This window comes from Myiozetetes cayanensis, unplaced genomic scaffold (genome assembly GCF_022539395.1).
Source record: "Myiozetetes cayanensis isolate MyiCay16 unplaced genomic scaffold, myiCay2020 scf4, whole genome shotgun sequence".
In the NCBI taxonomy this organism is placed as follows: domain Eukaryota; kingdom Metazoa; phylum Chordata; class Aves; order Passeriformes; family Tyrannidae; genus Myiozetetes; species Myiozetetes cayanensis.
In genome coordinates this window covers 7424499-7439186 of record NW_026087631.1, presented here as the reverse complement: position 1 = coordinate 7439186, position 14688 = coordinate 7424499, and the positions used below count along the sequence as shown (strand labels likewise).

Sequence of the window (14688 nt, the reverse complement as noted above, 5' to 3'; positions counted from 1 at the left end):
AAAAGCACAGATAATCCAGCTCAGTAAGTTCACTTGTAATTGGAAATGTCCTGGGTACCTGAAAATTTTAACCCTGAAAGTCATGGGCCCTGGTAATGTCCTTACAGACAAACTGATGATGTTGTTTGCACAGATAGACTGGAACACCTAAACTGCTAGGCACTGAGTGCTGTCATCTGATGTGCAAAGTCCAAGTGGTAGCTGGTTATGAGTGCCATTCCTCAGGGGCTGATGTTGAGCCCAGTGTGCTCTGTTGTTCCCATCAACAGGCAGTGCAATTGCACAGAATACGCCCTCAGCAAATTTGGTGTGATTACAGAGAAGGAGGGGGCACAACAGGGGATGAGGAAAGACCAAGTGGCAGGCAGGGTGATTCTTCTGAGGGCCTGTGATGTGCTGCAGAAATGCACCAGCATGAACTTCACAGAGATCCAGACAGGCCTCTGGGCTTACCCAACCCATGAAATAACTCTGCAACGATTAAGGCTGGGCACCAACAGGCTGGGGAATAACTTTGCCAGAAAAGGAACCAGAGCCCTGGTCTGAGCATCTTCCATGAGTGCTGTGTGGCTTTGTGGTGACGAAGACCAGGCACATATTGAGGAATATATTTAGTGCGGGTAACTTGTGTGCAGCTGCAGTGGGAGCTGAAGGTGGAGCTCTGGGTGGGAGCCCGAGGCAAGAGGCCAGGAACTGGTGCTAACCCTTTGCACAACAAAGAGCACAGGGACCTGTGACCCAGCCAAGGACACTGAGAGAGACAGCAGGAGCTGATAACTCATTAGGAAGACCCCAGACTTTTGTGCAGATAGACTGTGAGGGTATAAAAATTTGGTAATCAGTTTAAGTTCTTGCTGTTACTCTGTTGCTGAACAATGGTTAAATTACTTAAAGCAACCAGAGGTCTGAGACAGTGCTATGGAAACCTGAGGTCAATCTGGGGCAGTAATGGGCTCACTGGAGCCACCCACTGTGAAGGAGTTTCGGTCCCAGCAGTGACAGTGTCTTGTGGTGGGTGTGTGACTGCAGAGTGCTCCTGAATGGTCAGACAGGGAAGCTTCCTAAGAGTTTGATAACCTAGATGGAACCCTAGGCCACTACACCTTTGAAACCTCCCTTCTCCAAGCTGCTGACACTGTGTGAGTTCACCCGGGATCACTGGCGCAGAAAAGAGCCAAAAGGGTGAGTGTTAAAATTCCCTGAGCAGAGTCTGTATAAATCGTAAGGGTGGATTTGTGTCTCCCTGCTGGTGCAGCATTTTGTACAGATGTGGTGAAATTACTGGTAGGGGGTTGAGTACGGGTGTGCAGCCTGACCAGTGCAAGGAGCAGATAGAGGAGGTGTAGGGTCCTTTCTAAGATGCAAGGTGGTGATGAAAGCTCAAGTCTCTTGTATGACACGGGGAATTCGGAGCCCCTCTTAGCATTTGAAATGATGGAAAATGAACCCAGTATGGAAAAGGGGATGCTCTTGGCTGAGGTTGTGCAACACTGGGAGAAACTGCACTGTAAATACTTTCACCTTAGAATAGCTGACAGGCTAAAGCCATGACCTGGGGATAAAGACTGGCTCTAAGGGCTGGGGCCTGAAGCTGGGCCAGGCAGTGATTCTGACCGCACTGGGCCATTCCCAAGGGTCCCCCCAACCTGTGTCAGGCACTGTTGCTGCTCACCACCACCCATCCCCACTCTGCCCCCAGCCCTTTTGGTCAGCATCCAGCACTGGAGTCCGGAGGACTCCTGTGACAGGAGAAGCCATGGCTGCCCTTGGTGCAGTTCCACAGGACTGGGCCGGTACCCAACCTCAGCCAGCACTCAGCAGCTGACTTAGAATTGCTGCAAACCAGGGGCTGTGTAATGGGAACAAAGGGTGGCAAAGGCCAGCAGCAGATGCAGGCATGATGTAATTCCTGCCCAGTGCACCATCAGCAGCAGCTGAATGTGGGTCAGTAGGTTATAAGAGACAGGTAAGTGCCATTCTATTCCCAACTCCCTGACCTCTGTCAATCAGAGCCAGGAGCTGGGCTCAGACCCCTGAATCCAGAGTGGCAGAGATGGGTGCTGTGGGGCACCCAGTGTAGTGACATATTCCATCGGAGAGAAGCCATCAGGAATATCCAACAGCACCCTGTGAGCTCTCACCAGCCCATGGCCATGGGGAGGAGGGGGTGTCATATCTACACCAGGCTGAATCCATATCCACAGCAGGTCTTCAAGGTGAACAGCCCAGCATCTCCTACGATTTCTTTGTGAGGCAATTGGTACACACACAGAAAATGTCTCTGGAGAATGCACAAGACACCATATGAAGTAGTTCCCTCTCTGTTCCCATTTTGTGCACTAGTCTGGCCCAGTCTGATACACAAGTACATGATACACAACCTGGGCACGAAGTGTTAATCAAGATGTTCTCATAAAAATCCAAATTTGAACCTAAATCGGAAGGGGCATATACTGTCTTACTGCACTCTTATTTTGCTCTTAAAATTTTGGAGAACTTAAAACAGGAAAACTGGATACACCAATCTCATATCAAGCATGTAGTGAATGATTAACCAATTTGTCAATAATAGACTTCTGTGGATCTTTCGTGATGTTGTCCTGATAATAATTTCTGCCCTATTACAACATCTTGTCAGCCTTAATTCTGTTACTTTTAATAATGCTGTATGAAAGGGCAGTGGGAAAACGCTGTAAAGCTTTCTTTTCCCCTTCTAAAGTATTAGCAAGTATGACCAACCAGAACAAAGGGAGGACTTTTGAGGAACGCGTTCAGTGCAGGTAGCTCGGTGTGCAGCTGCAGTGGGAGCTGCAGGTTGAGCTCTGGGTGGGAGCCCCAGCCAAGAGTCCAGGAACTGGCACTGACCCTTTGCACAACAAATGGCACAGGGACCCGTGGTGCCAGCCGGGTGACCAGACACTCAGACACAGCAGGAGCCAAGGACTCATCAGGAGTATAAACATCCAGATATTTGCTCAGGGTCCCTCCTCAGAGACACCTGCTCAAGCTGTTACTGTGTTACTGTACCAGGAATAAGTCGCTTTAGGGATCCGGAGGTATGAGGCTCTGCAATGGGAAACCTGGGATCGATCCTGTAAGGAAACCTTGTCTGACTGTGTGAGAGTGTAGGGAGTCACCCACTGTGAGGGGACTTTGGTCCCAGCAGCGACGGTCTCTGGTGGTGGGAGTGTGACTGCCAGAGTGCTCCTGAATGGTCAGACAGGAAAATTTACTTAACACACACAATCCTTCCAAAAAGACTCACACTGACTTCATTAAGCAAACCGTCCTGCAGAAGCCACCAAGACAGCAATGAAGCTGAAGCTTAACATTTCCAAAAAGACATGGAAGGAACTGGACTTGTTCAGCCTCCATCAGAGAACTCAGTGCTGTCTACAGCTCCCTTATGGGAGTAGATTGGGAACATGAGGGTGAAAGTCTCCTTGGAAAGGCACAGTGAAAGTACATGTCATAATGGAAAAACTGACATTATGAAAGGTTTTCTCCATGAGGATGGTCAAATACCATGACATGATCCCAAATAGGCTGTGAAATTCTCATCTTTACTCATTTGTCTTTTTTCTCTGTGTGTGGAAGGAGACTGAATGATCTCCAGATATCCCCACTGATTCTTAACATTCTGTAACTCTAGCATAGAGTCCTTATGCAGCACTTTTCGAGAAAATCCCTGACTTTCATACACACAAAGCACATTCTGAATCCTTGATTATATCAGCAGTTCTTTCACAAGCAAGAGATTCTGCCTGCTTTCAGGAGGATTGCCTTGCTTCTCAATGTTCCACATTCTCATGTATTAATATATGTATATTAATGCATCAAATATTTCACCAAAACTCTTATTTTTAAAAACCTCTTCCTATTTTTTTCCACACCTTTTGTTTCTGTGTGCGTGTCGGTATCCTCTACTGCTTTTATTCCCAGGAAGAAGAAAGCAGATTGAAAAATCCGTATGCGTTTGGTTGAACGTGTCTAAGAGCTCTGGCCAGCGAAAGCAAGTATGCAAACTCCGCGAGAGCGTGCGCGCTTCAGTTCGGTTTCTATAGTTGAGACATCCCGGAGCACACAGTTCTAACTGAAAAAAATAGAAAACGAAAAAAAAAAAAAAAAGAAAGAAAAAAACACACCATCCTCTGATGACTATTTGTTCTCCATTTTTGTGGAAAGTGGAACTTCAGGTAAGTGTTTTGGGAGGCTGTCACACCGACTCCCGCCCCGCCTCGAACCATCGCGGGCAGCGGGCGGGGGCAGGCACCGCGGCACCGCCCCTGCCGCTCCCGGGGGCAGCTCCCGCCGGCCCCGACGGCTCCGCGGCCCGGCCCCGCCGCGGGGAGGGCGAGAGGCGCGGAGGGACCGCGGCAGCCGCTCCGCACCCTCCTCCGGCCCCTCCGCAGCCTCCTCCGGCCCCTCCGCATCCTCCTCCGGCCCCTCCGCTGCGCCGGGCCCCGCTCCCGCCGCTCCCCTCCCGCACCGCGGCCGCGATGGCGCAGGGCGGGCCGCGGGCGTGCGGTGCCCACGCGGGGCGGCCGCTGGAGCTGTTCTGCGAGGACTGCGGGCGCTGCGTGTGCGCCCTGTGCCCGGCGCTGGGCGCGCACCGCGGGCACCGCGCCTGCCTCCTGCCCCACGCCGTGCGCCGCACGCAGGTGGGTGCGGGGCGGAGGGCAGGTTTGCTGCGGGGAGGTTTTGCTGCCAGCTGCGGCTGCGGGGTGGGGGGACGGACCGCGGTATAAGCAGGGAGCTCCCCGGTTTGGGTGTACGTCGTGCCCGTTTTCACTTTCGTTCGTGGTACTTGCGCGGCTGGGATTTCTTTTGCCGTGGTTGGGGTGGTGGCGACATCACCGCATCAGCGCAGCGTTAACAGCAGTAGGCCAAGTGTCTTCAGCCTTTCTTTGCTTGCCTTATGAACAGCTTGTGGGGTTCAGGGTTTGTTGTCACATCGGTTTCGTAGTCTGCGCTGGCTACCAGACCAGAGTTTCAGTACTTTCTGTGCTTCGGCGAAGTAAGTGCTTTGTAAATCCCGCACGGACAGGGGTTCAGCCTGCTGCCACTGCACAGGGACATGCACGGGAGGGAAGGCGTTAACCAGTCACACACGAGCAGGTGTATGCACACGTAACAGGTGTATAAATGAAGGGACGAGGAAGTGAGATTTTGTGTTAGGTCACGTGCAGCACCGTTTTATCCTCCAAGTTCGGCTTCATTTCTGAGCATCTTCTTTGCAGACCCTGTGTGTGGAATCAGTGGAACTTGGTTGCCCTGGGGAACTTGTTTTTACTGCTAGGCTGGATGCACCTTTGACAGAAATACAGATGCCACAGGGGAAGGGGAAAGGCCATTTCTCTTTATGCCTTTCCCCCCACCACTGTAGCTTGCTAGGCAACAGTGACTGCCCATGCACAGTACCTGTTCTCTGATATCCTGGGGGATGGGGAGAAGGAGTTGTTGTGGGTTAATCAGCAGGCAGCTAAGCACACTTCCCTACCAAAAGGTGGCTAACCCACCTAACCACCCCTCCCTTCCAGTTTTATTTCTGAGCATGCCATTATATGACATGGAACATCTCTTTGATTAGTATGGGTCATCTGCCTGCTTGCATCCTTTCCCAGCCTTTTGTGCACTCACAGTACAGTCACACCTGAAACACAGTGCCGTACGAGCTCCTGTGAGGAAAATTAACACCATCCCAGTTACAACCAAACTACAGGTTCTTCCCTAAGATTTTTTTCTTCACCCCACTGTAGCAGTCCATCGAATATCCCAAAGAAGCTTTGCGAGCTTGCCCAGTACTTCCTGCTTCTGCTTCGTTTTACTCTGGAGAGCCTGCCAGAGGCTTGCTGAGTCCTGCATGCTGTGGTGCTAAGCTTTAGGAGGCTTAAAAACTTGTAACACAGAGGTTTGATGTACAGGAGCTTTTTTTTTTTTACCCCCTTTTGTCTGTCTGTTTGTTTTCTCTACGATTTCAGAGAGCTCCTTCCCATTCCTTCTGTGGTATTTTGGAGCAGTGTTACTCAGAGCTTTCCTACAGAAAACAGTAGGAAAAAACAGCTCCTACAGAACTTCCTGCTTGGAAGTTCACACAGATTGGAGCAGATACACAGGTCATGCTAAACTCCTCTGGCATTTTATTGCACTTAATGTTAGAGAGCATTGCAAGGGTAGAGGGCAGTGCACTAGGCTGCAAACAAACAGCAGCACGGGGGTAAAACCATTGAAGACGTCTGAGCAATGCAGAGCACTCTTCCTGCCTGCTGTTCATCCAGAGTATCCCTTTTGAAGCTGGGAACTCACGACAGTGTTTGCATTCCCTTCATGACGCTGGGGCAATGTATAGGTGCAGGTATTGTGCTGTGGCAACCTGATTTAAGACAGGGTAAAGTGTACAAAGCTGCAAGTTGTGCTGTTTCCCTGAGGGTCTGATGGACACAGGGGAGCACGTGCTGTTGATAAAGAGTTGTCTCTGTGTCAAATTAGGAATTGAGCAGTGTGGAAACTCGTGTTCCCGTGGGAACACTCTGCCCCCTAGGGAGTATGTGCTGACATCTACTGGGTTAGGGCTGCAGAGATTTCAGGCACAAACTATCAACAGTTGTAGCCTAAGAGATGCTAGTTTGGCCAGGGATTTCGTTTGCTGGGAGCAGTTTCTCTGTACAGCCCTTGTGATAGGACATCAGCCAGGCAGCCCTTCTTCCACAGAGGATGTTCCACAGTGCTTTTAGCAAGTCCTAGCTGTGAGTGCTAAGAAGAGATGAGAACCACTGTGTGAGGGCCATCAGCTGCTTCATTCCTGGATCTAAGTCTGTATAAAATCATCTGGAAGGACTCTCCCGCTGCTCCTGAATGCAGGACATAGGATCAGCAGTCTTCACACTTGATACGTGTCCTATGAGCCTGACTGGAGCTAGGAGTCTCATCTCTCAGAAATCCTTGCTTTTGTAGTGTTTTCACTTAAATGACTTGAGGCATCCAGGCCATCCCTAAAGGAATGTTTTTGGAGTTGAAGTCCTCAGGATGAATGACACGGGTTGCCTGGCAGTGTATCAGTTGCTAAAAAAGCATCTCTTTCATTTACCTCTGTAAAGAAAGTAATGCTTAACCAGAAATGCTTGGGATTGGCATAAGTACTTGCATATGGTCACTTTTGTGAGGGAGTGAGTGCCCTGTGTTTTAATTGCAGAGAAGGAAGATTGGGTTTTACTCTGTGGTCTTTGTCAGTCTTTGAGGAAGGGAATGAGTTCTAGGCTGCAAAATAAACTGAAGCAGGCTGATATATGGAAGAACTCCTGAATCTTCAAGTGATGCAGAATTCTTCTGGTTCTTTAGAAACAGGACTGGAAAACTGTGGCTGGAATGGATAGCACAACTGAAGTGTCTTGCTCTATGCAAGAACATTTATCTGCTTGCATCTGTGCCAAGGGCCTTCCAGATGCAGAGTCTCTGACTTTTGCTGGGAGCCTGTTTTCTTCCGACTCTGTGGTAATCAAATGACAAACTACATATGTTTTCTAAGGAGGCACATGTCAGAAGTGTAAACTCTTGACCACGAAGCAACACTTCATGCTCAGTTTGTCAGCCCTTTAAGTGCTGTGCTGCCCTGTAGATGTTGCAGTGAGCTGGTACACGTGAAGGCAGATGCTCTTGAGCGGGTCCCAGCTGCAGAACAGGACACTGATAACAGGTACAGCTGGAGCTACATTATCTGATATTTACTGAGAGGCTCTGTTTTAACACTGGTGCACTGAGAGCCTGGGGCAGCACTGCCTGGATCTTTTATGGCACTAATGACAGAAACGCATCAGCAGGTGCACCAAGACTGTTCCACAGCCAGTTTCAGAGGGCTGTGAGTGAGAAAACTGTGGGGCTGGATGTAGCAGAACATGAACAGTGCTGTGCTGGGCACACCACAGGTATCACTGATAGTGTGATCACCAGCCAAGTGATGATATTTGCTGTTGTAGGCATTCAGACTACAGCATCACTGTAGTGATAGGAGGTATATCTGACTGGTCTTTTTGGGAAGCATCCTGAACTTTCACTGGATTTTGACTCTAGAAGGAGCCTTCCACTGATCCACTGAATAAAATTACTTGGTTAGCTGCCCATCAGCTGCTAAATGCATTAGCACATAACTCTTGAAATGCACAGCACCATAGATTTAAAGATGAAAATGTATTTATCACCATAGATTTCCCTGTTCCTTAGGAAGGTGGTATTAATTTGGAGAACTCTCCAGATCTTACCCATATGACCACCAGTTGAAATGTTGAAGTCCTTGTGGTTCATCACTGTACTGGCCCTAATAAGCCTCATAAACTCGGTGTTTTGGTGATATACTCCCCTATATGGAAAACAAGCTGATACTGATTTCTGTTTTTTACAGATGTTGTTGTGAAGCAGTGTTTTATTTTGTTTCGTTGCTGTATAGGAACTCATGGCATCATGCTTGAGGGATCTAGAAGAGAGAAAAGAGCAAGAAGCTGGTAACAGAAGGAGTGTAGAGCTGGCTGTGAATGATGTGAAGGTAAAGTCTGGTTTCCTTCCCCACTGGATGGTCATTTTCCAAGGAGAGACATTTTCTTTTCTCTGTAGCTATTCAAAGACCTAGACACCTACTGCTTCTCAGGAAAAGAGTGTATTCCCTGTATCCATCACAACATATTACACTATTAAAGGGAGAGAAGAGGGAGAGTCTCGAAAGACCTGGTCCTCATTCCCTGATCAGCTGAACATCTCTGGAAGAACAGTGTTGAAATTTTTGTGCAGAGGAATAGCAGATAGCCCCAGCTGCATATGTTACTCTGGCTTTACTGATGTATGTTACATTGCACTGAGCTGAGCTGCATTATTGAGAGTTTGAGCAAACACAAGAACAGCTCTATTGATTCTGTCTTTAGAACAGGAATGTATGCTAAGCTGCACCTCATTTACAGAGCATGAAATGGCTTTTGCCCTAAGAAGCATCTCTAAGCAGCTCTGTCATAGAAGTACCAGTAGGAGTTGGAGGGAGTTCTAGAGGTTTGATGTCACTTTGTTTTGGAGGCTTTCTCTTCCTAGCAGCTCCTTGTCTCTAGCTTGCTTTGAAAGAGGTCAGAGTCTTGGTACTGACGGACCAGGTCTGCCTCTTGTTGCACTTAGTACCTGACCCTGTAAGTTCCAGATGAAAACAGCCCTCTCTGAAAATAGGCATCTTGGAATCTTCCCTCAAGCTTTTCCATCCAGACATCAGCAAGTCAATCCTGTCTGCCCTCCCTTAAGGGGTAGACGTTTGTTAATGAAGAGATGCAGAAAAATCCGTAAAATTGAACCAAAATGCAACACTGAAAGCCTGAGAGAGAAATGTCTGAAATGTTTATGGTCCATTGAGTGTGTGAGACAGTCTTCTGCTTCATCTATAGGCACATGCCAATATGATCAAAAGGCAGCTATCGGAAACAGTGACCGAGCTCCAGTTACTTCTTCAGGAAGAAGAGAGTCTGGCAAAAAGCTTCATTGATGAAAAGGCTCAGCAAGCCCTGGGAGCACATGCTCAGCAGCTGGAGTCCTGTCAAGAACAGCTTGCAGCCCTAGAGACCTTCTCCTGTCGGATCAGACAAATACAACAGGACAGTGATCCTATTCAGTTGCTGGAGGTGGTATTGTATGGTCTCATTCTGCCTCTTACCCTCATAGTCCTCGAACTATGAACTGCTCTAGTGATCTCTTCTGTAGATCCTTCTGTATGTAAGCAGCATCTTTCTAACTGCTTTTTAATTTTCTTTGTGTTGGTGTTTTGGTGAACCAATTTGTTACCTGATTTTAGTTAGGTGTTCCTCCTCCTATGGCATTGATTTCAGATCTGTATGAAATTCATGTTAATTTTGAGCATATATGGATGAGAGAGATGTGTCTCTTAATCTTGAAGACAAATGCTCTATCGGGTCTTTCCTTGTCCAGTGTCATACAAAGACCTGAGGAAAGGCATCCCTGTTGGGAACCTCAGGAGGAAGGCTAAAATATCTCATCTCTTTAGCTGCAAGAGATCCTAATTACCGTGAGCAATAGCCATCAGTTTACTGGAGGGGGGCAACGTTTTTCCTTTTGCCTACAAATAAATGTCAGCTTCTCTCCCCTAATGGTCTTATGATCCCCTTCACCTTCCTTGGGAGAGGTGTGTTGCCATGTGCTTATGCCCTGACACAAAGCAAGGAAGGTTGGATTTTAGTCTTTAGGTTGCTTTTAAAACTTAGTGGTTTGACTTTCCCATTGTTGGGATTTCCCGCAGAGGGTCCCAGCCAGGCTAAACTCAATTCCATCCTGGAGGACCCTGTTTTAAACCATGACTGCTGGGTTCTCCATCTCTGGGGTGGCCCCTGGCTCCAGTGGCTGGAGAAGTAATGAGCAGGCTAATGAGCTAATAGGCAGTCTGAACACAACAAAGCTTGCCTGTTATGGCCCATAGGTTTACCTAGTGATGGAGCTGTCCTTGCTCTGTCCTGGGGAGGAGCTGGCAGGGAAGAGTCCTTTCATGTCACAGTCTCTGCTAATTGGAGAATTTGGCTTTCTGCCCTCAGAAGTACACAGAAATCGAGAAGGAAATGAAGGAATCCAGGCAGCTGAGAGAACAGTGGCATCCAGTACCTGTCTCATTTGAACACATACTTAACCATTATAAGCACTTCTTCAGACTTCTTCAGTCCATTCTACAGAAACCACTAGAAGCCCGGCTTAAAGAAGGTACCTGGGGGAGTGCTCTGAATTTTGCTCTCTTCTGCTCTCTTTGTAAATAAAGTGTGGTTTGTAAGTAAGAACAGGACTTTTACCAAATCAGCTGGAGAAAAGTGCAGTGTTTCAGTCAGTCTTTTGTTTGTCTGATGCTTTTTATCTCCAGTCCTATCCAGTTATTTCAATACAGTTTCCTTCTTTGCAGGCCATGATACCTGCACAATATATCTGTTCTCTCCTTTCAGTTACTGTTGGGTCTAAGTGCTCTGGCATTGAACACTGGGTACCTGTAAAATTTGAAAGCTTTTTCTAATTGATGTACCCAGTGATCTTTCTGCTTCAGTCTGAAAAAATTCTGTGCTTTTTGATACTCCAAAGGTGAGCTAACATGTTCGATTTAGAATTACTTCTGTCTTTGAGCTGGTATTTTCTCCTTAGGTGACCTTTGGCATGATTAAGGCAGGAGTTTCCTAATGGGACACAAGAGCCACAAAACCATGGGAAAACTCTGCTGCTCTTTGAGTGAGCAGGCAACACTGGCCATCACATTTCACCCAGCTACCTTTTAATAATCCCTGTTCTGAGAACTGCCAAGAACAAAATAGCAGGGTGCTGGGGCAAATGGTCAGATCAGATCTGAAAGGCCACTGCAGGTTGTGTGTAGGATTGCTAGGCAGCATCATGGAGGTGCTCTGTAGCATCTGCAGCTGTCTTCAGATGCCTGACAGCTCTTGTGTGATAAGGGCTACTTTGTAAGGAATCAGATGTGATTACTTGGCATTGTGTTCAGTTGGCAACACGAGAGTCCAGCATCTCCATGCTATCCAAAGAGCACAAGATTGAAAGCCTACAGAGTGAGTAGCCCTTCCCCAGAAGAGGTAACAGAGTTTGTCCATGAAGTTGGAAAATGGAAGTTGAAAAACTGGCAGACTCCCAAAATTGTCCCTTTTCATCCCTGTCCAGATGTTTTCAGTAGCCTTAATGCCACTGCAAAGAAGGAACCTGGAACAGTGTTGAAAACCATGACTCCTGTTGATCGGTTGCTTTTCTTAAAACGTAAGTATGATCACAGAATCCTAGAATCCCGAGTTGGAAGGGACCCACAAAGAGCACCGAGGTCCTGGCCTTGCACAGACAGCTCCAGGAATCACATCACGTGCCTGAGAGCCTTGTCCAAACGCTTCTTGAACATTGTCAGCCTTGGTGCTGTGACCACTTCCTGAGGAACGTGTTCCAGTGCCCAGCCACCCTCTGGGTGAAGAACCTTTTCCTAAACCTAAACCTCACCTGGCACAGCTTCTGGTCTCCAGGTCCTGTCACTGGTCTCCAGAAAGGAGATCAGTGCTCACCTCTCTGCTCCCCCTCAGGAGGAAGCTGTAGACTGCAGCGAGGTCTCCCCTCAGTCTCCTGTTCAAGCTGAACAAGCTGAGTGACCGCAGTCACTCTGAGTACGCCTTCCCTTCATCCCATCACCAAGAGTGTCCCAGACCAGAAAGCTATGGAGGCACCAGTGTTGGTGCCCTGCCGTGGCATGCCTTTTCCAGCACCACTGTCCCTGGAGCTGTAGGTTCCATGGCTCTCTGAAGCCCCACCTTAACCTTAATGGCAGGTTGGTGCTGTGGCAGAGGCCCCCATCACCTTGGTGGCCCAGATTAGAAAGGTGTGGAGGCACCAGTGTTGGTGCACCGTCACGATGTGCTTGGCATGAATTTTCCAGCCTGTGTCCTTGGAGCCTGTAGGCTCTGTAACTTGCTAAACCCCATCATTAACAGAATCTTGGTGCTACAGCTGATGTCCCCAGCACAAGGGGTGACCCAGATTTGAAAAGCAATGTTGGCACCCTGCCTTATTTAGTCTGGAATGCCCTTTCTAGACCCAGTGTCCTTGGACCTGTTGGCTTTCTCATTCTTGGACTTCTTCCAAGAGTCATGATGAATGTAGTTAAGTGTTTATGGCTTTGGCTGCAGATGCAAGATCACCAGCCTGGGAATACGACAGCGTTCACCCAAGACTGAAATTGTCTGATGACCGTCTGGAAGTAAGCTGCAGCTGGAGGAGGATATTCTACCCCTGTGGCCCCCAGAGGTTCGATAAATTATGGCAAGTGCTAAGCAGAGATGCATTCCTCTCTGGGAGCCATTACTGGGAAGTTGACCTGCTTCATGCTGGAGCAGGATGGTGGATTGGTGCAGCCTACCCTTCCATTGGCAGGAAGGGAGACTCTGAAACCTGCCGGCTGGGCTGGAACAGAGCATCTTGGTGCCTTAAGAAGTTTGAATTTGAATACTGGGCATTTCACAAGGGGGAGAGAATCCCCATCTTCATAGAGGATGATCCTGATCGCATTGGCATTTTTCTGGATTACGAAGCAGGAATCCTTTCATTCTACAATGTCAGTGATGGAATGGCTCATTTGCACACCTTCCACTGCAAGTTCACAGAACCAGTTTATCCAGCCTTGAGACTCTGGGAAGGGTCCATTAGAACATGCAAATTACCATAAGGAAGGAAGCAAAAAAAAAAAAAAAAAGCCTACTATTTTATGCTTTTTCTGTGAAAACCACTTTAACAATTATCTACATGAATTAATCTCTGTTGTAGGAAAGTTGTAACTAGTTGCTTTTAGAAGGTAACAGTAAATTCAAGAAAACCAACTAATTTCTAATGTCTCTGTCAATGGGTGAAGGTAATCTGGCTCTTATAAATGGTGTTGCTGTACCACTCAAAGTGCCATATGTAATATTTTTGTACTTTTTTCAACTTGCGAAATGGAAGAAGTCTAGTTGAAAAAAGCGTATTACAGCTCAGACTGGAACTGGGATATTGACATATTTTTTTATGAACTTCCTCCCCTCATCTGTCTGGAGAGGCTGCAGTTGTGTATGGTAATAGGTTTAGTTTGGTTCAAGGTCAAGTTTTTATATAGTTTTAGTTGACAAAGTCAGGTTTGGATAATAAATGCACTAAGTGAATTAGCTCATACTTACGAGTCATCTTGGAAAAGCCAAACACTGGCATGGACTCTTGGAAAGGTCCCTTCTGAAGCAGGAGCTTTTGAGGCCACATTTAATAGCCACTCACTGGTCTTACATGTGACAGGGCCTTGGAACCGGGCTTCTGGATGGCCCTATTCCTCCCTATTAAGTGGAAACATGAGAAACAGCTCTGTACAACCTGCAACAGAGCCTGAAATGCCTGTAAGGCTCACAGGTGCAATAGAAACACTAGGTCAGTGGGGCATTTATGCCCAACTTATTTTTCTGTCCACTCTGCAAAGGCTCTTTAACTGCAGCTGGATAAACACATGTTCACATAAAACTAGGAGACACAGCTTGCAATTTTCTGTATATGGATATCTTTTCCCCCAATACATTAATTAAAGTCTTGGAAATTTTTGGAACCCATGTTTACAGCACTGTCTAGGACCAGCCCTGCTAGACTCGAGAACCACTGCTATTTGAAGCAGGTCAGGTAATCTTACAGTTTCCAAATACTAAAGGCCCTGGAGTCATCACCAGTGCTAGCAAAGGCAAGGTCTGACCATAGGCTGAAATGGAGAAACAAGAGCTTATTTTATAAGCTTAATTTATTTTTAAAATTTGAAATAATAATAATAAAAAATCTTTTAACAATCGAGTAGTTTTTTAATGTAAGGCAAGCATACTGTATCAGTCACAGCTCACACATGGTCAAGCACGACTCAATCTCTGCTTCCCCATTTGAAGATATGATTACAGTTTCCTCAGAATTGCAGAAGGGTAAACATTTTGAGAGTGAACAGCTCAAAGGTACGAAAACACCCCCCACCGAAATTCAAGATACTTCACCACCTCGTGACCAAAATAAAAGCAGCAAGTTCCAAGTAACCATCACTAGTAAATGATTCCACCACTGAAGAAAAAGCAGATGAATTATACCAAAACAGTTCTGTGTTAAGAGAGGTAATTGGGGAATGCCCGGTGTGCAGCTGCT

The 14688-nt window shown here is 47.3% G+C and overlaps 1 protein-coding gene across 1 annotated transcript; it reads left to right on the top strand.

Annotated features, from left to right (window-relative positions):
- The first annotated feature begins 4499 nt into the window (after positions 1–4499).
- TRIM14 (tripartite motif containing 14) lies at positions 4500–14242 on the top strand. Its single transcript, XM_050329164.1, has 6 exons — positions 4500–4661; positions 8441–8536; positions 9411–9644; positions 10566–10728; positions 11680–11772; positions 12684–14242. Exons 1-6 carry the CDS (start codon positions 4500–4502, stop codon positions 13217–13219), a joined length of 1284 nt encoding a protein of 427 aa, XP_050185121.1. The 3' UTR covers positions 13220–14242.
- Positions 14243–14688: the final 446 nt, after the last annotated feature.